Source organism: Phyllobates terribilis, unplaced genomic scaffold, assembly GCF_046119375.1.
Source record: "Phyllobates terribilis strain yellow unplaced genomic scaffold, ASM4611937v1 Scaffold_3__8_contigs__length_932513732, whole genome shotgun sequence".
NCBI lineage: Eukaryota > Metazoa > Chordata > Amphibia > Anura > Dendrobatidae > Phyllobates > Phyllobates terribilis.
In genome coordinates, this window is record NW_027362763.1 from 378858241 (window position 1) to 378885368 (window position 27128).

General features: G+C 42.5%; 1 protein-coding gene across 1 annotated transcript in view; it reads left to right on the top strand.

The window, feature by feature from the left end:
* The window catches only part of GFRAL (GDNF family receptor alpha like), a 199403-nt gene that overhangs the window by 68353 nt on the left and 103922 nt on the right, over positions 1-27128 (top strand). Inside the window, exons 3-4 of the mRNA XM_073675429.1 lie at positions 4208-4360; positions 16321-16740. Of these exons, the coding sequence (XP_073531530.1) occupies positions 4208-4360; positions 16321-16740 (573 nt within the window). The remainder of the gene's footprint in view (positions 1-4207; positions 4361-16320; positions 16741-27128) is intronic.

The following is a 27128-nucleotide window of genomic DNA, read 5'->3' on the forward strand; positions in this document are numbered from 1 at the left end:
CCCCTTCCTCAGTGTTCCCTCCCCCCACTCCAGCCAGGGACAGGGACTGTCGTGCTCATCTCAGGGGCATATTGGTCGCCCTGCCCCACGGCAATGTGGTGTAATGCATGCAGGTGTCGGGTCCTGATCCACACTCCATCCTTATCTGAGAGTGAGATATCACACCTCTGGGTGAGGTGCAATACGTCTGTAGCAACCGAGCCCTCGGTGCTACAGTTCCATTTATCTTCAGCCTAGGTGACGTATTGTGATACAGGGCCGTGATTTTGGCTATAAAAGGGTCCCCTAGACCCCTACCCCAAGCTTTTTAAGAGAATCATATATGGCGTGCCAGGAGACTCTATGGAATGCTTTCTCAGCATCCAACGAGAGTATCTACTTACAAATTTTTAACTGCATCTAGCCCAGGAAATACTTTGTGCCTAGTAGCAGTGTCTGCTAGTCAGCGGATTATCCCGGCTGTTAAGCAAGCTACACCACCTGTAGTTTGGACACTTAATTTTTTCAAAGGAAATGCTTCGGGACCACGGGATACTCAGTGAAGAGCATCAGGAGGCACCCCAAGGCATAGGGGCTGGGACTGGCACTAGGATGCCTTGCGGTGGACAGCCGAGCTCGATCCTTATAAAAGCTTTTTAACTGCAGCAGCTTTAGTGGACGCTACTGGAGCTGGAATTACGCGGCTGCTGGCATGAGACTTGCCCTCCAATAGATCCTTGTAAATGGATTTAAAGTGTATTCATTCAAATTAGAGGGACAATTTAAATTAAAAAGCTTAGAGCTGCCTCCACCACAGGGGGGCTCTCTCGACCCACCAGCGGACAGGCACCAGTATTGGGAGAGGGGGGCTGGCCGTCAGGGTTCACCGCGGCTCTGGCACAAACCCGGCGACACGGAGGTGGCACGGGCAGGAGCGGACTGGCCGTCTCGGCTTCTCACTTTTTGGATTTTAGAAGGGCATGACATGCCTATATCTGTGTCTCCCCTCCTTTTACTCCTCCACCTCTTTTCTTTTCGCATGACTATATGTACTTGTCACTTTTCCATGTGTTAGTTGTGTCTTCTGAGCAGTTTGTCAGCTTTTGGACACCTTTGAAGGTGTTTTCTATGTGTTTCTATGTGTTTTTGTTTGCCTGCCATTGGTTTTAACGGTGTTCGAAGGTGTTCGACGAACAGTTCGACGAACAGTTCGGCGAACACACGGGTGTTCGACGAACCGAACCGAACTCGAACACTACGGGGGTGGCTCAACACTATTTGTGACTTCTTATTAGAAGCGGCAAGGGAGCACACAGTCACTATGCATTAAAAAGAATATTACACAGTGACAAAATTCTTCTGAATATACAGTACAGACCAAAAGTTTGGACACACCTTCTCATTTAAAGATTTTTCTGTATTTTGATGACTATGAAAATTGTACATTCACACTGAAGGCATCAAAACTATGAATTAACCCATGTGGAATAATATACTTAACAAAAAAGGGTGAAACAAGTGAAAATATGTCTTATATTCTAGGTTCTTCAAAGTAGCCACCTTTTGCTTTGATGACTGCTTTGCACACTCTTGGCATTCTCTTGATGAGCTTCAAGAGGTAGTCACTGGTCTTCCAACAATCTTGAAGGAGTTCTCAGAGATGCTTAGCACTTGTTGGTCCTTTTGCCTTCACTCTGCGGTCCAGCTCACCCCAAACCTTCTCGATTGGGTTCAGGTCTGGTGACTGTGGAGGCCAGGTCATCTGGCGTAGCACCCCATCATTCTCCTTCTTGGTCAAATAGCCCTTACACAGCCTGGAGGTGTGTTTGGGGTCATTGTCCTGTTGAAAAATAAATGATGGTTCAACTAAATGCAAACCGGATGGAATAGCATGCCTCTGCAAGATGCTGTGGTAGCCATGCTGGTTCAGTATGCCTTCAATTTTGAATAAATCCCCAACAGTGTCACCAGCAAAGCACCCCCACACCATCACACCTCCTCCTCCATGCTTCACGGTGGGAACCAGGCATGTAGAGTCCATCCGTTCACCTTTTCTGCGTCGCATAAAGACACGGTGGTTGGATCCAACGATCTCAAATTTGGACTCATCAGACCAAAGCACAGATTTCCACTGGTCTAATGTCCATTCATTGTGTTCTTTAGCCCAAACTTGTTTCTTCTGCTTGTTGCCTGTCATTAGCAGTGGTTTCCTAGCAGCTATTTTACCATGAAGGCCTGCTGCACAAAGTCTCTCTCTTAACAGTTGTTGTAGAGATGTGTCTGCTGCAAGAACTCTGTGTGGCATTGACCTGGTCTCTAATCTGAGCTGCTGTTAACCTGTGATTTCTGAGGCTGGTGACTCAGATAAACTTATCCTCAGAAGACTCTTGGTCTTCCTTTCCTGGGGCGGTCCTCATGTGAGCCAGTTTCTTTGTTGCGCTTGATGGTTTTTGCAACTGCACTTGGGGACACTTTCAAAGCTTGCCCAACTTTTCGGACTGACTGACCTTCATTTCTTAAAATAATGATGGCCACTCCTTTTTCTTTACTTAGCTGCTTTTTTCTTGCCATAATACAAATTCTAACAGTCTTTTCAGTAGGACTATCAGCCGTGCATCTGACTTCTGCACAACACAACTGATGGTCCCAACCCCATTTATAAGGCAAGAAATCCCACTTATTAAACCTGACAGGGCACACCTGTGAAGTGAAAACCATTTCCGGTGACTACCTCTTGAAGCTCATCAAGAGAATGCCAAGAGTGTGCAAAGCAGTCATCAAAGCAAAAGGTGGCTACTTTGAAGAACCTAGAATATAAGACATATTTTCACTTGTTTCACACTTTTTTGTTAAGTATATAATTCCACATGTGTTAATTCATAGTTTTGATGCCTTCAGTGTGAATGTACAATTTTCAAAGTCATGAAAATACAGAAAAATCTTTAAATGAGAAGATGTGTCCAAACTTTTGGTCTGTACTGTATGTTGGAATTGCCAACTGCCACATAGTCAGTAAAGAAGGCAGTAGCCCAGTCCCTTAATTGGATGTCACTGATGATGCTTCGTTTCAGGGTGGGGACAGATGCGGCCGCAGTGACCACAGCCTCTGTCCCGTGACGACATCTAATTTGAGTATCCAGCATGCAGTTAGGATTCTCAAACAAAGCATCATCAAACAGGAAGTTAATGAAAAAAAGCAGTTAGATAGATTAGAGAGGGAACGGTAGGGACATTTTTATTAAAGTATATTTGCTCCACTCAGCTGGCCTGGCTTGGAGTCTATGAAATTTGTTAGCCTAATGCGTTCATAATGGTTCTATATTGCTGCCTCTGAATGGATCTAATAAGAGGACTAAGGTAGCAAACATTTAATCAATTTTTGCCATGAAAATGCATCAGCATCCCGGGCTGACAGAAGGAACCCACTCTCTTTGTCAAACCACATCGATATTGACAGCAACATCTAAGGTGTTCATCTGCAGAGATCACTGATCCCTGTAGTTTCAGTATGAGAATGATTGTATGTCAGTTCAGTTCCCTCAACCCATTACTTGGGTTTACTGTCAGTAAATACCGATCAGCATGACGTGTACATTCGCCATGAAGTACTTTTTAAAAAGCCCTCAAGACTAATATAAAGGTCATATAGTAACAAGGGGTTAAAGGGGTTTACCTACCTTTATTGCAGAATGGGCTATAGTTGTTTAATAAACCAAGATTCCACCTCTAGGACCACTATTAGAAAAACAAAGATTCGTCTTCTTCTATTCTGTCACCTCTCAAAGATAGTTTATATTAAGTTATTAAAGTCAGCATTTCTCATACGTTCATTTATCTTCCATTGTTTTATACAATATTTTCAAAATGATACCTTATTAATTATGATGTGACTGAACCACTGGTATCAATGTTTTAGTGGCCATCGAAAATGGAAGATATTTATTAATACTGGTGCAATTAGAAAAATTGTCTTTGTTGCCCACAGAAACAGTTCACAGCAATTCTCTCATTTTCAAGAGCACTATTAAAAACTGGAATTTCATTGCTTGCTATGGACAACAAATGTAGTTTTGCTTTTAATTTTATAAATCTCCTCTAGCAACTTCATGAATGATTTTGACATAATCTGTGTATCTTTTCTGTGCTAAATGAACTTCTTTTCACAATATGTGTGTTTTTTTTTACTTTACTTATCTTAATGCAGTAATTGAAAACTTCTTTGTTTTAGGTGTCAGCTGTCAACTAAAAAATCTCATGAATTGCAATCTGACTATCTTTTACTTCACTCAAAGATACCCAGATTTCAAGGCTTGCACTTGCACGGAAAATATTTACTGCACTATAAAAAAGTTACTTGGAAAGAATTGCAATTCCAAAAGGGGTAAGTAGCATTTTGTTATCCTTTTGTTACTTGTTTTATGTGAAAGATAATCTGCCATCGCTAGACCACGTGCACACATTGAGTATTTGGTGAGTTTATTACCTCTGAAGTGGTGACGTGTTTTTATTATACTTTTCCTCTGATTGTTCCACTCCTGATTTTGGCTTACAAATACTGAGGTAAAAAAACTCACCAAATACTCAACGTGTGTACGTGGCCTTACTGTTATGTCCATTTTACTAAACACTTTAGGCCACGTGCACAGGCTGAATATTTGGTGAGTTTTTTATCTCAGTATTTGTAAGCCAAAATCAGGAGCAGAACAGTCAGAGGAAAAGTATAATAAAAACACGTCACCACTTCTGTATTTTTCACCCACTCATGGTTTTGAAATAGAAATACTGAGGTAAAAAACTCACCAAAAACTCAATGTGTGCACATGGTCTTAGTTGGTACTGTCATTTCATAAGAATATGCAGCTTTTCTTATAACTCTTTGTTACTCTGATATTTATTCAAGGAATACATAGACTGACAGTTATGTCATCTGAATCTGCTGAGACGGTTCATTGTGTGAAAGGGCATACCTCAATTGCACGGTTTCCAATCCTCCTAAATTGCATTTTTATGGTAAATATAGGTATGTGCTAAAGCATTTGTGTCAGGAAGGCTGACAGCTCCTCTGAAAGAATGCAACAACATTTGTACATGTGTTTTTACATGCCTTTTAAACATGCATGTGCTTTTTTCAGGCTCCACATAGAAGCCTATAAAAAAAAATGCACCAAAAAATGAAAAGTTCAACAGCTTTTTTAGATGCATAGTGGGCATGAGCTTTCATGAAATTCCATCCACTTTGCTGGGACTGTTAAATGCAGCAGATTTTCTGTGCAAGCAAGCACAGCAGAAAAAACAAGGCATTTATCTTACGTGCGAACAAAGCCTCAAACTATTGCCAGACGAATAAGTGATTGCCCTATGAGGTTGCATCAGGTGCATGTTCATGCAAAAGGGAAGGAGTCAACATACCTGCAGCTCCTTTTCCTCCTATTTTGAACTCACGGACAGTACATGGATACATCACATATGTGATGATGGCTCTGTGTTATTTATGACGTGTAACACATCAAGGAACAGTAACTGCTTTCTCTCAAATGTTGTCTGGCTATGAGTTAGGGCTCCTCCCACATTGGGTTTTTGACCACATTCGTTGGTTCCATCGGGGCTTGTGTCTGAACCCCTACAAAACTATATTCGGGCATATATACGCTGACGGGACCATTGATTATAATGGTACCGACAGAGTCAAAATCTGCTCTGACGTGCATCATTTTCAAGTGTATACACCTACTGGAGGCAGTAACTCAGATGTAGTAGACAGCGTCTGGGCGTTCTCCTTCAGTATACGTATAATCCCAAAAATGATGCACGTCACAGCACATGTTGACTCAGTCAGCATCATTATGCAACCCCTGGCAAAAATTATGGAATCACCAGGCTCGGAGGATGTTCATTCAGTTGTTTAATGTTGTTGAAAAAAAGCAGATCACAGACATGGCACAATACTAAAGTCATTTCAAATGGCAACTTTATGGCTTTAAGAAACACTAAAAGAAATCAAGAAAAAAAATGTGGTACTCAGTAAGGGTATTTTTTTTCAGACCAAGCAGAGGGAAAAAATTATGATATCACTCAATTCTGAGGAAAAAATTATGGAATCACCCTGTAAATTTTCATTTCCAAAACTAACACCTGCATCAAATTAGATCCACTTGTTAGTCTGCATCTAAAAAGGAGTGATCACACCTTGGAGAGCTGTTGCCCCAAGTGGACTGACATGAATCATGGCTCCAACATGAGAGATGTCAATTGAAACAAAGGAGAGGATTATCAAACTCTTAAAAGAAGGTAAATCATCACGGAATGTTGCAAAAGATGTTGGTTGTTCACAGTCAGCTGAGTCTAAAATCTGGACCAAATACAAACAACATGGGAAGGCTGTTAAAGGCAAACTTACTGGTAGACCAAGGAAGACATCAAAGTGTCAAGACCGGAAACGTAAAGCAATATGTCTCCAAAACAGGAAATGCACAACAAAACATGGGATGAAAGGGAGGAAACTGGAGTCAATATCTGTGACCGAACTGTAAGAAACCGCCTAAAGGAAATGAAATTTACATACAGAAAAGCTAAACAAAAGCCATCATGAACACCTAAACAGAAAAAAACAAGGTTACAATGGCTAAGGAAAAGCAATCGTGGACTGTGGATGACTGGATGAAAGTCATATTCAGTGATGAATCGCGAATCTGCATTGGGCAAGGTGATGATGCTGGAACTTTTGTTTGGTGCCATTCCAATGAGATTTATAAAGATGACTGCATGAAGAGAACATGCAAATTTCCACAGTCATTGATGATATGGGGCTGCATGTCAAGTAAATGCACTGGGGAGATGGCTTTCATTACATCTTCAATAAATGCCCAAGTTTACATTGATATTTTGAACAGTTTTCTTATCCCATCAATTGAAAGGATGTTTGGGGATGATGACATCATTTTTCAAGATGATAATGCATCCTGCCATTGAGCAAAAACTGTGAAAACATTCCTTGAAAGAAGACACATAAGGTCAATGTCATGGCCTGCAAATAGTCAGGATCTCAATCCAATTGAAAGTCTTTGGTGGAAGTTGAAGAAAATAGTCCATGACAAGGCTCCAACCTGCAAAGCTGATCTGGCAACAGCAATCAGAGAAAGTTGGAGCCAGATTGATGAAGAGTACTGTTTGTCACTCACTAAGTCCATGCCTCAGAGACTGCAAGCTGTTATTAAAGCCAGAGGTGATGCAAATAAATACTAGTGATGTATTGGAGTGTTCTTTTGTGTGTTTGTTTTTCATGATTCCATAATTTTTTCCTCAGAATTGAGTGATTCCACAATTTTTTCCCTCTGCTTGGTCTGAAAAAAATTACCCTTACGGAGTACCACATTTTTTATCTTGATTTCTTTTAGTGTTTCTTAAAGCCATAAAGTTGCCATCTGAAATGACTTTAGTTTTGTTCCATGTCTGTGATCTGCTTTTTTTCAACAACATTAAACAACTGAATGAACATCCTCCGAGCCTGGTGATTCCATAATTTTTGCTGGGGGTTGCAGTCAATAGTCCCATCGCCGCATACATTTGAATCCCATTTTGCGGGAGACTTCACTTTATTAATTTATAAAATCAAAACAACATGTTAATATTGAGACTCAGCATAAGTCAGGCTAAGGCTATGTCCGCACTATTAGTATTTGGTCAGTATTTTCTCTCAGTATTTGTAAGCCAAAACCAGGAGTAAAACAATCAGAGTTAAAGTATACAGTAATAGAAACAAATGCACCAATTCTGCATTTCTGACCCACTCCTGGTTTTGGCTTACAAATACTGAGGAGAAATACTGCCCAAATACTGATAGTGGGGACGTAGTCTAAAAGCGAGTACTGCTGGAAAAAAGTAAGAAACTACCCTACATAGTCTTTATATATACAGTGCAGACCAAAAGTTTGGACATACCTTCTCATTTAAAGATTTTTCTGTATTTTCATGACTATGAAAATTGTACATTAACACTGAAGGCATCAAAACTATGAATTAACACATGTGTAATTATATACTTAACAAAAAAGTGTGAAACAACTGAAAATATGTCTTATATTCTAGCTTCTTCAAAGTAGCCACCTTTTGCTTTGATGACTGCTTTGCACACTCTTGGCATTCTCTTGATGAGCTTCAAGAGGTAGTCACTGGAAATGGTCTTCCAACAATCTTGAAGGAGTTCCCAGAGATGCTTCGCACTTGTGGGCTCTTTTGCCTTCACTCTGCGTTCCAGCTCACCCCAAACCATCTTGATTGGGTTCAGTTCTGGTGACTATGGAGGCCAGGTCATCTGGCGTAGCACCCCATCACTCTCCTTCTTGGTGAAAGAGCCCTTACACATCCTGGAGGTGTTTTGGGGTCATTGTCCTGTTGAAAAATAAATGATGGTCCAACTAGACGCAAACCGGATGGAATAGCATGCCGCTGCAAGATGCTGTGGTAGCTATGCTGGTTCAGTATGCCTTCAATTTTGAATAAATCCCCAACAGTGTCACCACCAAACCACCCCCACACCATCACACCTCCTCCTCCATGCTTCACGGTAGAAACCAGGCATGTAGAGTCCATCCGTTCACCTTTTCTGCGTCGCACAAAGACACGGTAGTTGGAACCAAAGATCTCAAATTTGGACTCATCAGACCAACGCACAGATTTCCACTGGTCTAATGTCCATTCCTTGTGTTCTTTAGCCCAAACAAGTCTCTTCTGATTGTTGCCTGTCCTTAGCAGTGGTTTCCTAGCAGCTATTTTACCATGAAGGCCTGCTGCACAAAGTCTCCTCTTAACAGTTGTTGAAGAGATGTGTCTGCTGCTAGAACTCTGTGTGGCATTGACCTGGTCTCTAATCTGAGCTGCTGTTAACCTACGATTTCTGAGACTGGTGACTCGGATAAACTTATCCTCAGAAGCAGAGGTGACTCTTGGTCTTCCTTTCCTGGGGCGGTCCTCATGTGAGCCAGTTTCTTTGTAGCGCTTGATGGTTTTTGCAAGTGCACTTGGGGACACATTCAAAGTGTGCCCAATTTTTCGGACTGACTGACCTTCATTTCTTAAAGTAATGATGGCCACTCGTTTTCTTTACTTAGAATTTGTATTATGGCAATAAAAAAGCAGCTAACAGTCTATTCAGTAGGACTATCAGCTGTGTATCCACCTGACTTCTGCACAACACAACTGATGGTCCCAACCCCATTTATAAGGCAAGAAATCCCACTTATTAAACCTGACAGGGCACACCTGTGAAGTGAAAACCATTTCCAGTGACTACCTCTTGAAGCTCATCAAGAGAATGCCAAGAGTGTGCAAAGCAGTCATCAAAGCAAAAGGTGGCTACTTTGAAGAACCTAGAATATAAGACATATTTTCAGTTGTTTCACACTTTTTTGTTAAGTATATAATTCCACATGTGTTAATTCATAGTTTTGATGCCTTCAGTGTGAATGTACAATTTTCAAAGTCATGAAAATACAGAAAAATCTTTAAATGAGAAGGTGTGTCCAAACTTTTGGTCTGTACTGTATATATACTATACTTTGCATATTCGTTGCACGCCAACACAGTATGCCTATGGATGATCATTATGTAAAACACTAAACACCATATATCGTGAAAATAAATGATAAAGTCAAGGTAGAGCAAGTGGAGTGAATAGTATGGGAAATATGGCATGGAACAAATACGCAACCCATAAACTATATATAGACTGTGTATAGCTCCAGCTTTATTTTAATACTCCTATGGTTGGATGTAGTGATAAGCAAGTATGTCTCATTAACCCTTTTGGGGAGCACGCTCGGGTGCTCGCCAAATATTTTGGCATGCTTGGCATTTCTTTTACTGTTTACTTGTCAACAGCGCTAACTGTACACTAATTCCCAAGCGCCGGTGCGTGTGATTCTGATGTGGCACACGGGCAGTACACAGTTGCCACAAGTGTGACACACATGGACACATAGACACACGCGGATATCTCCGGTACCGGTTTTTCCAGTACCAGAAATATATGGACGTGTGAAACCGGCCTAAAAGGTATACAAATTGCTGTCAGTGCCATTAAAAGTGAGTTGAGAAGAGACAAAAAAAAGTATATAGACATAGATGGACATCAATGGATTGGAAACAGAAGATGTCAATACTTAGACAGATGTTGTTCAACACATGACACATGCTTGCATAGGACAAATATGTCATACTTCCGTTGACATTCAAATGCAAACTTAGCCTGTCTTAAGAGAGGAAGAAGTAAAAAAAGAATATCCTGCAAAGACTGAATTTCCTAATAACAACTTACCAGCACATGAACAAGTTAACAAATAAGTTGTTTGGAGAACATGAAACATTTCTTATCAGTTATAATCTTTTAAAAAATATATACCTGTATATACATTTTTAACATTTTCATAAATTTCTTGTGTTGCACTGCAAATTCTGAAAACATCATGATAGAGGAAAACAACAATTTATGGCACACTGAAACCAAATGAGTCCAATTTATCGCCTTGGTCTATTTCGTAGATTTACACTATATGAAATGTGCAGATTTCAGTAAGAATTACAGTGGTTGTATTTTTTTTATTTTACAATACAAAATATCCAGTAAAACCAAAAGTTCATTGTCAGGTTAATGCAGTTTTCAAAATCATAAAATCTGAGCTTGGCTGGTGATTCAAAAAGACAGACATTTGCTGAATTATGGAATTTAGATTTACATCAATTTAGACTACGGAGAGGCACCTGCTTGGTGAAAAGCAATGTTCTGCATGCTGTGAAGGCCATGGGGCTAGGGTAACATCAGACTGAAGCTATTGCAGTTACAAACACACTGGCGGGTAAGCATGCATCACATGCAAATCTTATTATGCAATTAAAATTTTATAAACTTTTGAGTTTTCATCACTCGCAAAAAAAATAAATATATTTTGTCACTGTAAAGTGTCTTTGTCATGGCATTTACTACTAAAAGCAATGTTTTTAGAGAAAAAAATTTGTTAATATGGCACACATGCATCACGTCTATATGTTATTTCTCTGTGGCAGACAAAATTGGCCCTCTCACATTGATCTCTATCATAATACAACAAAACTGAGACATGGGATAAATCCGACCTTTTTGTTACAAAAAGATAAAAAAAAAACTTTTAAAATAGCATTCTTTGCCATAATACATAAAAGCAAGAGCACAAATACATGACAGATTATCAACACCTTCACATCATCCGCCGTACAAGTACAGCACAAGTCGGAAGTGGGTGTATGGACCATACTCAAGGGGTGAGCTTGCCCCATATCATGGCTGTGTATTACAGCCAGGAACTGCCTGTAGCAATCAAGAGTGAAGCGAGCTCTGCCCATGATTGTTAACCTGTTGAATGCTGCTGTCAAGCTCTGACAGTGGCATTTAACACTCATCGTCATGCATGTGCATCATTCTATGCATACATCTACGTACCCGTGATGGGATCACGGGTCGCCAATGTATTGCTTTGATAGCAGGAGGTCTGCTGAAAACCCTCGCGCTTTTTATTATACAGCTTCTTTGAAACCAAGCCAGTTACCAGGCTTCAAAGGAGACTGTGATATTTACTATATGAGGTGGCATCGCTGTACATAGCACAAGTGATTAGATGATCATAGCTTCAAGTTCTTTAATGGAACTAATAAGTACAGTGAAAAGCAAAAAAATGTTTAAAAAATATGAAAATAATAACCCCATTGTGAAGGAGTTAATGTTAATGATTTTGTATACATAGATGGTTAGTAGGCTAATTCAAGCATTCCATAATAAACTATACCCTGCATAATACATATTCAACTTCAGATTTTATGTTCTGATTGTTCCATGTCAGAAATGTCAACAACAGTTCTGGCACGTTTGTTTCTATCTTTAAACGTTTTCTCCAGAAAATAAATGTATTTAATCAAATAATATAGCACCACAAAGTAATTGATAAATATGTTCAGTTCTTTATATACAACTAACTTTCTAGCAGTGAATCAACAAGCTTTTAGGCTGTGGGCACTTCTGGAGCCATCACATTCATGTGAAGTATTGGCGTTGCTGTGTTTGGCTGGCACACCATGTGACCACCATGTAACTGTATAAATGCTGGATCACGGGTGTCACCGCTATTCTGCTCTGATTAGCATAGGGACAGGATGTAGCTGGAGTAATGGACAGTGTAAGGTTCTGTGTGTGCGCACTCTGCAAAAAGGCCTCTCTGTGTGTATACTCTGCACCTGTGTCTTTGGGAGTACTGTGCCAAAAAGCCTCTGTGTGCACTCTGCACCCATGTCTGTGGGAGTACTGTGCCTTTAAGGTTCAGTGTACTCTGCACCCCTGTCTGTGGGAGTACTGTGGCAAAAAGCCTCTGTGTGTACTCTGTGTAATGCACACGACCGGACTGACTGGCGTGTGCGTGTTTATGTAGTGATTCCACTGGACCGTGCCGGAGAGTGAATGCCTGGAGGGGCGTAACTAGGTATTCACCCGATCCGACCAGGGTCGCACGACGGCATACTACGCCAGTGCACCAAGGAGGAACCGAGCAGAGGGACCAGGTGCTACTCCAGGACAGACCCCGGACACGGCTGTTGACCCACACAGGGGAATACAGGAACAGACTGGTAGGCTGGCACACAGACTGGTGGGTATAGGCAGGCACGACTGGTATGCAGGCAGGCGGGTATGCAGGCAGGGGGGTACAGGCAAGCACAGCTAGAGTGCAGACAGGGAGGCACTAGCAGGTAGGAACACAGGCGGGATAGGACCCAGTACACACTGGGACTCAGGAACAATACAGGCAGAGGGGTACAGGCAAGCACAGCTAGAGTGCAGACAGGGAGGCACTAGCAGGTAGGGACACTGGCGGGATAGGACCCAGTACACACTGGGACTCAGGAACAGAACCACAGATGTGGCGGACAAACACAGCAGAGTGAGGCCGCCCAGAGAGGTGAGCGAGAACAGGGCAGGACAAGGCCGCCTGGAGCGGTGAGCAAGAGTAGAGCAGGACAAGGCCGCCAGGAGCGGTGAACAAAGGGTCAGAGCTGAGCGAGACTGCCGGAGCAGTGAGCAAGAGTAAAGCAGGACGAGGCCGCCTGGAGCGGTGAGCAAGAGTGGAGCAAGACTGCCGGAGCAGTGAGCAAAAGGATAAGAGCGGAGCGAGACTGTCGGAGCAGCGAGCAAAAGGGTCCGAGCGGAGCAAGGCTGCCGGAGCAGCGAGCAAAGGAGTCAGAGCAGGCTAGAACCGCCGGAGCGGTGAGCAAATGAGTCAGAGCAGGCTAGAACCGCCGGAGCGGTGAGCAAAGGAGTCAGAGCAGGCTAGAACCGCCGGAGCGGTGAGCAAAGGAGTCAGAGCAGGCTAGAACCGCCGGAGCGGTGAACAAAGGAGTAGGAGCAGGCTAGAACCGCCGGAACGGTAAGCAAGGCAGAGCAGGGGGGACAGGGCTCTGTTCACATGGAACAGACAGGAAGAGAAAGGCAGAGCCAGATACCCACAGGATAATTGCAGTGAAGTAGCGAGTGGACCACAAACTCACAAACGGGAGTACAGAGACAACAAGCAGGAGTTAGGTACGAGTTCAGACTCTGCAGAAAAAGGAAGGGAACGGACATAGAGGCAAAACAGGTAAAGGATAGGAAAGAGTTCAGACTGGAACTGAGTGTACGGAGGAGACCGACACTGCAGCGGGATACAGGAGCGGGTCTGGGAATACGGCCCCCAGAGAGGCGGGACGAACAGGCAAGGAGCGTGTTCAGACAGGACAGACAAGATACAGGAACAGGTCTAGGTAATCGGCCCCTAGAAGGCGGGAGGAACAGGCTAGGAGCGTGTTCAGACAGGCCTGGAAATACAGCCTCCAGGATAGGCAGACAAGAGAACACAGACAAGACTCAGTTCAGACACGGGAACTGATACCACAAGGCAGGAGACATAGACAGGACTCAGTTCAGACACGGGAACTGATACCACAAGGCAGGAGACATAGACAGGACTCAGCTCAGACACGGGAACTGATACCGCAAGGCAGGAGACATAGACAGGACTCAGTTCAGACACGGGAACTGATACCTCAAAGCAGGAGACAAAGAACGGGACCTGGCACCTTCAGAGTGCAAGCACACACTGAAAGAAACACTATGCTCAGGCAGGGATAGATGGGAGCAGCTGAGCTATATACCAGGTGACAGACAGCAATAGGCTGAGGACGCACAAGGGGTGTGACCCACAGCAGGTACAAAAAGCAGGAAGTGATCGGGCGCCGCCCTTAAGCAGCAGAAACAGACACAAACAGACAGCATGGAGGGAAGCCAGAGAGACATTCTGGACTGGAGATCAAGTGCGCGCTCTTGCACAGTGGGAGATGGACCACCATGCAAGGACGCCGCCAGGTATGTTACACTCTGCACCCGTGTCTGTGGGAGTACTGTGTCTTTATGTCTCTGTGTACTCTGCACCTGTGTCTGTGGGTGTACCTTGCCAAAAAGCCTCTGTTTGTACTCTGCACCCCTGTCTGTGGAAGTACTGTGCCTTTAAGCCTCTGTGTATTCTGCACTTGTGTCTGTGGGAGTATTGTACGAAAAAGCTTCTGTGTACTCTGCACCCATTTGTGTGAGAGTACTATGAGTAAAAACAAATTTTTCTACTCTGCACCTCTGTTTGTGGGAGTACTGTGCATAAAAACTAATTTTTCTGATCTGCCTCAATGTCTGTGGGATTACTGTGCGTAAAAACTAATTTTTCTAATCTGCCCCAATGTCTGTGGGAGTACTGTGCCTAAAAAAACACTTCAAAAATGAGGAGAACATCAGACAGGGGACGTGGACATGGCTGTTTTGCTGCTGTTAGTGATGTAGCTGCTGCTGGTGATGTAACTGCTGCAGGTGACAGGACGTTCAACGTCATTTCGTAAGACAGAGTACCGCAACACGAATGATGAGACCAGAACATGTTGAGGCAGTGTTAGATTGGATGGTTGAGAGTGCCTCCAGTTCCCTCACCTTATCTTCCACCTGGTCCCCTGCAGAAAGTGTTAAGTTGATACCTGAGGACCATGGTATTCCGGCTTCTACCTCAAGACCTTGCAAATCAGCCAAGCAGTCTGTGCCCCAAGTCATGCAGCAGTCTCTTCTGCTTTATGATGACTCTGCTTGCTGGGGTTCCATGGCCCATAAACCTGGCCTCGCCCCAGAAGTGGAAGAGAGTGCACTGATGCCCAACCACTTGTTCAGCTTGAGGATGCGTATGTGGGAGACTAGTGCAAATGCTCAGCGGCCCACTGGAGCATGCGCAGTTGAGATCTTGGGAGCCGAGATCTCAATACATGCATGCTCCGCCTCCGGTGACCATTTTCTCGGAGTCCACCGCATTGAACAGTATGGAAAGTACAAGGCTCCGGGCTTTCACAAAATGTTGGGAGAGCCCCTGCACCGCCAAACACCCTGTCCTACCAGCCTGGGGCCCACAACATTGCCCCACTCCTGCCTCTGCCACCTCCAGAAGCTTCCTGCAGCCGTGACCCTGGGACCCCGCTCCACTGCGGCTGGTAAGCTCCACTGCAGCTAGAATTCAGATTATAAGACGCACCACCATTTTCTCCCCCAATTTTAGGGGAAAAAAAGTGCGTCTTACTTTCCAAAAAATACGATATATAAATAATTATAATAATTTAACGAAATTATCATGCAAAACTGTGAGTGGAATGTACTAAATGTTTTACTTCATTCTGGCAAAAAAGACATACATTTTTGCCTAATATTTGTACAATAACGTGTAACTTTCTAAAGCTGGAGATCGTAGGCCACCCCAGTCCAACAGATTTACTACAGTTGGTATCAGGAATTGCCCTAAATTATAGTGCAAATTTACTTCTGCTCTTGCCTGGCATAAATTATTCAAATTTTAATGTATAGTCAAAGTTCCGATAAGTTTATTAAAGGGCATACATGTCCTTTTTTACATGTTCCTCCACCAGACATCAGTTTTAGACAGGAATATGAAATGTCAGTATAAACCAAATTCCCCTGATGCTTTGATAGTTTGACAAATGAGCTCACATGTATATGTTACATATTCTGTGTCCTGTTAATTTCCTTAAAAAAAAACAAAACTGTATTGTACCTAAGAGTATTTCTGCTAATTTCATACTAGTAAGGAATTTGGTTTTATGCAGCAGCCTAAAATATACTTAAAAGCAGTTTAAAAAGAGAATGTAGCACAATTGACTCTCTTGGCTGTGTTGGATAGCCAAATATTGTATGTAAAATGGTTTACATTGTAGTACTATCATTTTAATATTATCCTTCTCATTTACATGCAGAACCCACCATTCCTGCAGGACCCATTAAGCAAGAATACTCCATTATACAAAAAGGATTCATGCAAAATCCTAAAGTATCTGTGGGCATTTCATCAGACAAACCAAAGGACTGCATCTTGGCGAAACAGTTATGCAAAGAGAACCATAATTGCCTTTCTTTATATGAAAACTTCAAAACTCAGTGCAATCACCCACACAAATGCATACTCAATGATGCAATACAAAGTTGCTTGACAGCTTGGAGTGAGCTAAAAAAGACTGTCATGGGAAGCTGTGTATGCATCCACTCAACAAAAAGAAAATGTCTAAAAGTTTGGAATAGCATTTATAATAATACTTGCTTACAACACGCAAAAGAAAGGCAAATTTCCACATATTCAGAATACAAAACTGATTTTACTGCTTTGGACTTGGATTCTTGTAAGTAATACGATAACATTATAATAATATTTGTATATACAGTTTTAGTGTCATTTTTACTTTGTTAAAATGAATTTGTCAGTAGGATCAATCAACCTAAGCCATCAGAAAAGAGAAAACTGTCATTGACAAGAAGAATTTAAAGGGAATCGGTCACCACTTTGGAGATATCAGACCTCTACTATGGCCATACAGAGTATAGAAAAGTAAATCTATACATACATGTATGGCCCATAGTAAAGGTTTGATTGCAGAGAAAAGCACTTTAATCAATTCTATTTTGTAAAGACTTTGCGTCCCCCAGACGCAAAGCAATCCCCACCTATGTGCTTATTATTCCTTCAAATCCCCACTAATATGCTTAATTATCATATTCCCCCCTCCCCTGCACGTCACAGGGCCCTGTGATGTGCACTGTGCTCCCTGACTTCCCAGGCATGTGCAAAGCGCCGCTCACATAAAGCGCGCTTTGCTTCACCCCGGCCCCGTCTGTCTGCGCAGGCGCCGGGGAGTCATTATCACTTCCCGGCGCCTGCGCAATAGAACCCTGCGGCGCAGTGCACAGACAGACAGGGCCGGGATGAAGCAAAGCGCGCTCTATGTGAGCGGCGCTTTGTGCATGCCCGGGAAGTCAGGGAGCACAGTGCACGTCACAGGACCTGTCAAAGGGCCCTGTGACATGCAGGGGAGGGGGGAATATGATAATTAAGCATATAGGCTGCCATTTGGGGGAATAATAAGCACATATGCGGGATTGCTTGGCGTCCCCCGTACGCCAAGCCTGTACAGAATATAATTGATTAAAGCGCTTTTCTCTTCAATCAAACCTCTACTATGGGCCATTCAGGTATGTATAGATTTACTTTTCTATACTCTGTATGGCCATAGTAGAGGTCTGATAACTCCAAAAAGGGTGACAGATTCCCTTTAATATAAATTTAGCATTTTTTTGTAACGTATTCAATGTATGCACATGGCTGTATTTTCTGGGTTCATCAAAGAGAATCTATTAGCTTGATCAACCATCCTTAATGGTCTATAAGGCCATGAAAGTCATAGATAGTTGTATAAAATGAAGCATTGATATCTGCGATCATATGTACGTAATAATACGTCCCTATGCCCTGGGCCTTATGGACCCAGAATGTATTATTACAGCAAAGTTATCGCACCCACACAGTAACTGTGATCGCCGCCAGGTGTCAGCTGATTCTGACAGCTGACACCAACCACTCAGTGCCAGGAGCGGTTAATGCATCGCTCCCGGCATTTTAGACCCCTGAATTCTGTGATTACAGCATTTAGCTAGCGAGTAGAGGGACAGAAGCCCCTCTGCTTTCGGATCGGAGACCGTGGTCATGACGACATCCGGGTCACCAGGCACTAGCAAGCTAGTTTGATCATGTGCAGTGCATGATCAAACTAGATTGTGTCTGCAGGGCTGACAGTTTACCAGGTATAGCAGTAATCCTTCAGTGCTATACCTTATAACTGCAATCAGACTGCAGAAAGTGAAAGTCCCATAGTGGGACTAAATAAAAAAGTGAAAAAAAAGTACAAAAAGATTTTGTAAATATTTTTAAAAAAATTAAATATTAATAAAAAAATATACATACACTGTGTTCCAAATTATTATGCAAATAATATTTTCTCAGATTTTCCCAAATTACCTATATGAATTGCAGTCATTGTAATTTTCCTGTCAAATAACTATTAGAGTACAATTGAAAGGCTTTTGTACAAACTGCCTATGATAACAGTATATTTTTTAAAAAATAAAACACTCAAACTGCACTCAAAATGCATGTTCCAAATTATTATGCACAGCAGAGTTTTCAACCTTCTCATTTTAATAAAGAACAAAAAAATGGTCATTTTTGAAATTATAAGCATTAGCAGGTTACTGCAAACTGAAATCAAACTGTTTTAAACTCAAAACTTTATTCTAGGTGATGTTACGTTTGTACATAGGACTCCTTGTTCGAAAGGAGCTTCTGAACTCTCTCATTCATTGAATTTGTCAGGTTTTGGATGGTTTCTGCTTCAAATGCCCCGTCTCATGCTGCACATAACACATCTGCATCTCTGGCTGCTGTGGGCATAAAAGGAGACAATCTTATGGTGTGGCCCCCATGCTCCCCTGACATCAACCCCATTGAAAACCTCTGGAGCATCATCAAAAGGAGTGTCTATGATGGCAGGAGGCAGTTCACATCTAAGCAACAGCTCTGGGAGGGTATTCTGTCCTCATGCAAAACAATTGAAGCAGAAACCATCCAAAACCTGACAAATTCAATGAATGAGAGTGTTCAGAAGCTCCTTTCGAACAAGGGGTCTTATGTGCAAATGTTACATCACCTAGAATAAAGTTTTGAGTTGAAAACTGTTTGATTTAAGTTTGTAATAACCTGCTAATGCTTATAATTTCAAAAATGTTCATTTTTTTGTTCTTTATTAAAATGAAAAGGTTGAAAACTCTGATGTGCATAATAATTTGGAACATGCATTTTGAGTGCAGTTTGAGTGTTTTATTTTTTTAAAAATATACTGTTATCATAGGCAGTTTGTACAAAAACCTTTCAATTGTACTCTAATAGTTATTTGACTGGAAAATTACAATGACTGCAATTCATATAGGTAATTTGGGAAAATCTGAGAAAATATTATTTGCATAATAATTTGGAACACAGTGTATATTGTACCCATAAATAAATATTATTATGATAAAAAAGCAAAAAAGAAATAAAAGTTCACATTTGGTATCGCCGCGCCCGGAACTACCTGACCTATAAAACGGTCCCACTAGTTAACCCCTTTAGTGAACATGGTAAAAAAACAAAGCAAAAAACTGTGCTTTATCATCATACCGCCAATCAAAAAGTGGAATAAAACGTGATCAAAAAGACTAGAGATGAGCGGTGTTCGACTAGAACTGTTCGCCAATCTCAAATTCGAGCTGTTTTGGGCGGTGTTCGAGTTGTTCGACGAACCCGAACGATTTGCAAAAAATTCGGCTGTTCGAGCTTATGTTCGATAACTGTTCGTGCACCAAAAGCGTGTCCTGCATGTCTGGCGCTATTTAGAGCACCAATCATGCAGGGATTGTCTGCCACTCACTGTAATGCCACAGCCATGGTGGTTGTGGCATTACAGTGATTGCCCAAATCGATGGGAACAGTGCCAACAGTGAAACATGAAAAGCCGGCAATTCATCAGCGGCATACACCTGTACCCGACAATTTAGAACCGAAAGAATAGAGCTTCACACATAGATTAGATAGATAGAAACATGTCAGTCACACATATAAGAAGCACAGTGACAGTGTTGCTTACTGTACTTGTCATTTAATGTAAAGGATTTATCAAAAAAAATAATAGTGTTTTCATGCACCGTCTCTTTAAAAAAGCCGGCCGGCAATTCAGCAGCGGTACCCGACAATTTATAACAGACAGAATAGAGCTTCACACATAGATTAGATAGATAGAAACATGTCAGTCACATATATATGAAGTACAGTGACAGTGTTGATTACAGTACTTGTCATTTAGTGTAAAGGATTTATTAAAAAAAATAATAGTGTTTTCATGCACCGTCTCTTTAAAAAAGCCAGCCGGCAATTCAGCATCTGTACCCAACAATTTAGAATAGAAGGAATAGAGAATCACACATAGATTAGGTAGATAGAAACATGTCAGTCACATATATATGAAGTACAGTGACAGTGTTGCTTACTGTACTTGTCATTTAGTATAAAGGATTTATTAAAAAAAATAATAGTGTTTTCATGCACTGTCTCTTTAAAAAAGCCGGCCGGCAATTCAGCATCTGTACCCGACAATTTAGAATAGAAGGAATAGAGAATCACACATAGATTAGATAGATAGAAACAGGTCAGTCACATATATATGAAGTACAGTGACAGTGTTGCTTACTGTACTTGTCATTTAGTGTAAAGGATTTATTAAAAAAAAATAATAGTGTTTTCATGCACCGTCTCTTTAAAAAAGCCGTCAGGCAATTCAGCATCTGTACCCGACAAATTAGAATAGAAGGAATAGAGAATCACACATAGATTAGATAGATAGAAACATGTCAGTCACATATATATGAAGTACAGTGACAGTGTTGCTTACTGTACTTGTCATTTAGTGTAAAGGATTTATTAAAAAAAATAGTGTTTTCATGCTCTGTCTCTTTAAAAAAGCCGGCAGGCAATTCAGCATCTGTACCCGACAATTTAGAATAGAAGGAATAGAGAATCACACATAGATTAGATAGATAGAAACATGTCAGTCACATATATAATAAGCACAGTGACAGTGTTGCTTACTGTACTTGTCATTTAGTGTAAAGGATTTATTTAAAAAAATAATAGTGTTTTCATGCACCGTCTCTTTAAAAAAGCCGGCCGGCAATTCAGCATCTGTACCCGACAATTTAGAATAGAAGGAATAGAGAATCACACATAGATTAGATAGATAGAAACAGGTCAGTCACATATATATGAAGTACAGTGACAGTGTTGCTTACTGTACTTGTCATTTAGTGTAAAGGATTTATTAAAAAAAAATAATAGTGTTTTCATGCACCGTCTCTTTAAAAAAGCCGTCAGGCAATTCAGCATCTGTACCCGACAAATTAGAATAGAAGGAATAGAGAATCACACATAGATTAGATAGATAGAAACATGTCAGTCACATATATATGAAGTACAGTGACAGTGTTGCTTACTGTACTTGTCATTTAGTGTAAAGGATTTATTAAAAAAAATAGTGTTTTCATGCTCTGTCTCTTTAAAAAAGCCGGCAGGCAATTCAGCATCTGTACCCGACAATTTAGAATAGAAGGAATAGAGAATCACACATAGATTAGATAGATAGAAACATGTCAGTCACATATATAATAAGCACAGTGACAGTGTTGCTTACTGTACTTGTCATTTAGTGTAAAGGATTTATTTAAAAAAATAATAGTGTTTTCATGCACCGTCTCTTTAAAAAAGCCGGCCGGCAATTCAGCATCTGTACCCGACAATTTAGAATAGAAGGAATAGAGAATCACACATAGATTAGATAGATAGAAACATGTCAGTCACATATATATGAAGTACAGTGACAGTGTTGATTACTGTACTTGTCATTTAGTGTTAAAATAAAGGATTTATTTAAAAAAAAATTGGCGTGGGGATCCCCATAATTTTAGGCTCTAGCGGAGGTTAACCAGACGGCTGGGGCAGATGTTTGAAGCCTGGGAAGGGGGTAATACCCACGGAGCTTCCCAGGCTACTAATATCAGCCCCCAGCAGAATACCTAGCCTTTACTAGCTATTAAAATGGGGGACCCCCCAAAAAAATGACGTGGGGTCCCCCCTATTTTAATAGCTAGCAAAGGCTAGGCAGACAGCTGGGGGCTGATATTAATAGCCCAGGAAGGGTTCCATGAATATTGGCCCCCTCCCAGGCTAGAAACACCAGCCGTCAGCCGCCCCAGAAATGGTGCATCCTTAGGATGCGCCAATTCTGGCACTTAGCCTCGCTCTTCCCACTGCCCTGTAGCGGTGGCAGTGGGGTAATAGGGTTGGGGTTGATGTCAGCTTATAATGCCAGCTGACATCAAGCCCAGGTTAGTAATGGAGAGGCGTCTATAAGACACCCCCATTACTAACCCCATAGTCAAAGTTAAAAGAAAACACAAACACCCAGAATAAAGTCCTTTAATTGAAATAAAGACACAATCCTTTATTGTTCTAAATTAAACCATACTTACCGTCACGCCCATTCCAGCTGAAGCCAACGATCTCCTGCAATAAAAGAAAAATAATAAAGCAACCTCATCCTTACCTTTCCATGGTTCCCACGACAGCTTCAGCTCTGCTACATCGAGATAACAGGCTGGACCGCAGCAGAACGCTGCCATCCAGCCTGTCATCCCGCAGACACTGAGAAGCGCAGGCATGCTTGCGCTCTGCAGTGTCTGGCTGTGACGGCATCCAGATGAGCCGAGGTCATGTCCAATGAACTCGGCGCACCTCATGCACGTCACTGACAGCGTGGGAGAATTCTCCTGCACTCAGCGCTACAGCGTGAGAATTCTCCCACGCTGTCAGTGACGTACATGAGGTCAGCTGAGTTCATTGGACATGAATGAGCTCACCTCATGCACGTCACTGACAGCGTGGGAAAATTCTCACGCTGAAGCGCTGAGTGCAGGAGAATTTTCCCACGCTGTCAGTGACGTGCATGAGGTGAGCTCATTCATGTCCAATGATCTCAGCTCACCTCATGCACGTCACTGACAGCGTGGGAAAATTCTCCTGCACTCAGCGCTACAGCGTGAGAATTTTCCCACGCTGTCAGTGACGTGCATGAGGTGAGCTCATTCATGTCCATTGAACTCAGCTGACCTCATGCACGTCACTGACAGCGTGGGAGAATTCTCACGCTGTAGCGCTGAGTGCAGGAGAATTTTCCCACGCTGTCAGTGACGTGCATGAGGTGAGCTGAGATCATTGGACATGAATGAGCTCACCTCATGCACGTCACTGACAGCGTGGGAAAACTCTCCTGCACTCAGCGCTTCAGCGTGAGAATTTTCCCACGCTGTCAGTGACGTGCATGAGGTGAGCTCATTCATGTCCAATGAACTCAGCTGACCTCATGTACGTCACTGACAGCGTGGGAGAATTTTCACGCTGAAGTGCTGAGTGCAGGAGAATTCTCCCACGCTGTCAGTGACGTGCATGAGGTGCGCCGAGTTCATTGGACATGAACTTGTCTCATCTTTATGCCGTCACAGCGAGACACTGAGGAGCGCAAGCATGCCTGCGCTTCTCAGTGTCCGCGGGATGACAGGCTGGATGGCAGCTTTCTGCTGCGGTCCAGCCTGTCATCTCGATGTAGCAGAGCTGAAGCTGTCGTGGGAACCATGGAAAGGTAAGGATGAGGTTGCTTAATTATTTTACTTTTATTGCAGAAGACATTGGCTTCAGCTGGAATGGGCGTGACGGTAAGTATGGTTTAATGTAGAACAATAAAGAATTGTGTGTTTATTTCAATTAAAGGACTTTATTCTGGGTGTTGTGTTTTTTTAAATACTTTACTAGAAATTCATGGTGGTCATGTCTAATATTGGCGTGACCCCATGAATTTCGGGCTTAGGGCCAGCTGATAATGCCAAGCTGGCCTTAACCCCTTTATTACCCAGTGAGCCACCGCTCCAGGGCCCTGGATGAGTTGGGTACAGCACCAGAAGATGGCGCTTCTATGAACGTGCCATTTTCTGGGGCGGCTGCGGACTGCAATTTGCAGCGGGTGGGGCCCAGAAAGCTTGGGCCTCCCTGCGCTGCGGATTACAGCTCCCAGCTGCCTAGTTGTACCTGGCTGGGCACAAAAATAGGGCGAAGCCCCACGCATTTTTTTTTTAAATTATTTCATGAAATTCATGGAATAATTAAGAAAAAAAGGGCTTCCCTATATTGTTGTGTCCAACCAGGTACAAATAGGCAGCTGGTGGTTGGGGGCAGCCCGTTCCTGCCTGCTGTACCTGACTGGACACAAATATAGGGCGAAGCCCCGCGTCAATTTTTTTAAAATTATTTCAGGAAATTCATGAAATAATGAAAAAAAAAATGATGTGGGGCTTCGCCCTATATTTGTGTCCAGTCAGGTACAGCAGGCAGGAACGGGATGCTCCCAACCACCAGCTGCCTATTTGTACCTAGCCGGACACAACAATATAGGGAAGCCCTTTTTTTCTTAATTATTCCATGAATTTCATGAATTTAAAAAAAAAATACGTGGAGTTTCGCCCTATTTTTGTGTGCAGCCAGGTACAACTAGGCAGCTGGGGGCTGGAATCTGCAGCGCAGGGAGGCCCAAGCTTTCTGGGCCCCACCCGCTGCAAATTGCAGTCCGCAGCCGCCCCGGAAAATGGCGCGTTCATAGAAGCGCCATCTTCTGGCGCTGTACCCAACTCATCCAGGGCCCTGGTGCGGTGGCTCACTGGGTAATAAAGGGGTTAAGACCAGCTTGGCATTATCAGCTGGCCCTAAGCCCGAAATTCATGGGGTCACGCCAATATTAGACATGACCACCATGAATTTCTAGTAAAGTATTTAAAAAAAACACAACACCCAGAAAAAAGTCCTTTAATTGAAATAAACACACAATTCTTTATTGTTCTAAATTAAACCATACTTACCATCACGCCCATTCCAGCTGAAGCCAATGATCTCCTGCAATAAAAGTAAAATAATAAAGCAACATCATCCTTACCTTTCCATGGCTCCCACGACAGCTTCAGCTCTGCTACATCGAGATGACAGGCTGGACCGCAGCAGAACGCTGCCATCCAGCCTGTCATCCCGCAGACACTGAGAAGCGCAGGCTTGCTTGCGCTACTCAGTGTCTGGCTGTGACGGCATCCAGATGAGCCGAGGTCATGTCCAATGAACTCGGCGCACCTCATGCACGTCACTGACAGCGTGGGAAAATTCTCACGCTGAAGCGCTGAGTGCAGGAGAATTTTCCCACGCTGTCAGTGACGTACATGAGGTGAGCCGAGTTCATTGTCGGCTCATCTGGATGCCGTCACAGTCAGACACTGAGGAGCGCAAGCATGCCTGCGCTTCTCAGTGTCTGCGGGATGACAGGCTGGATGGCAGCGTTCTGCAGGTCCAGCCTGTTATCTCGATGTAGCAGAGCTGAAGCTGTCCTGGGAACCATGGAAAGGTAAGGATGAGGTTGCTTTATTATTTTTCTTATATTGCAGGAGATCGTTGGCTTCAGCTGGAATGGGCGTGATGGTAAGTATGGTTTAATTTAGAACAATAAAGAATTGTGACTTTATTTCAATTAAAGGACTTTATTCTGGGTGTTTGTGTTTTTTTTTTAACTTTGACTATGGGGTTAGTAATGGGGGTGTCTTATAGACGCCTCTCCATTACTAACCTGGGCTTGATGTCAGCTGGCATTATAAGCTGACATCAACCCCAACCCTATTACCCCCTGCCACCGCACCAGGGCAGCGTGGAAGAGCGAGGCTAAGTGCCAGAATTGGCGCATCCTATGGATGCGCCATTTCTGGGGCGGCTGACGGCTGGTGTTTCTAGCCTGGGAGGGGGCCAATATTCATGGCTCCCTTCCTGGGCTATTAATATCAGCCCCCAGCTGTCTGCCTAGCCTTTGCTAGCTATTAAATTAGGGGGGACCCCACGTCATTTTTTTTGGGGGGGTCCTCCATTTTAATAGCTAGTAAAGGCTAGGTATTCAGCTGGGGGCTGATATTAGTAGCCTGGGAAGCTCCGTGGGTATTACCCCCTTCCCAGGCTTCAAACATCTGCCCCAGCTGTCTGCTTAACCTCCGCTAGAGACTAAAATTACGGGGAACCCCACGCCAATTTTTTTTAATAATAAATCCTTTATTTTAATACTAAATGACAAGTACAGTAACCAACACTATCACTGTACTTATTATATATGTGACTGACATGTTTCTATCTATCTAATCTATGTGTGAAGCTCTATTCTGTCTGTTATAAATTGTCGGGTACCGCTGCTGAATTGCCGGCCGGCTTTTTTAAAGAGACGGTGCACGAAAACACTATTATATTTTTTAATAAATCCTTTACACTAAATGACAAGTACAGTAAGCAACACTGTCACTGTACTTCATATATATGTGACTGACATGTTTCTATCTATCTAATCTATGTGTGATGCTCTATTCCTTCATGTCTAAATTGTCGGGTACCGGTGTATGCCGCTGCTGAATTGCCGGCCGGCTTTTTTAAAGAAAGCGTCTTCTGAGCAGTTTGTGAGCTTTTGGACACCTTTGAAGGTGTTTTCTATGTGTTCCTATGTGTTTTTGTTTGCCTGCCATTGGTTTTAACGGTGTTCGACGGTGTTCTAAGGTGTTCGACGAACAGTTCGACGAACAGTTCCTCGAACATCCCGGTGTTCGACGAACCGAACCGAACCCGAACACTACGGGGGTGGCTCAACACTAAAAAAGACTAAATAAAAATGCTGCCACTGAAAATGTCATCTTGTTCCACAAAAAAAACAAGCTGCCATACAGCTCCCTCAGCCAATTAATAAAAAAGGTATAGCTCTCAGAATAAAACAATGCAAAAAATATATTTTTTCTATAAAATAGTTTTTATTGTGTAAAAGCACCAAAACGATATAAATGTAGTATCGCTGTAAACGTACTGACCCAAAGAATAAAGCAGCCTTATCAATTTTACCACATTAAGAACAGCATAAAAAAAACAAACAAAAAACAATTCCTGAATTGTTGGTTTATGTTTATTCTGCCTCCCAAAAATTGGAATAGAAAGCGATCAAAAAAATGTCACATGCCCAAAAATAGTACCAATAAAAATGTA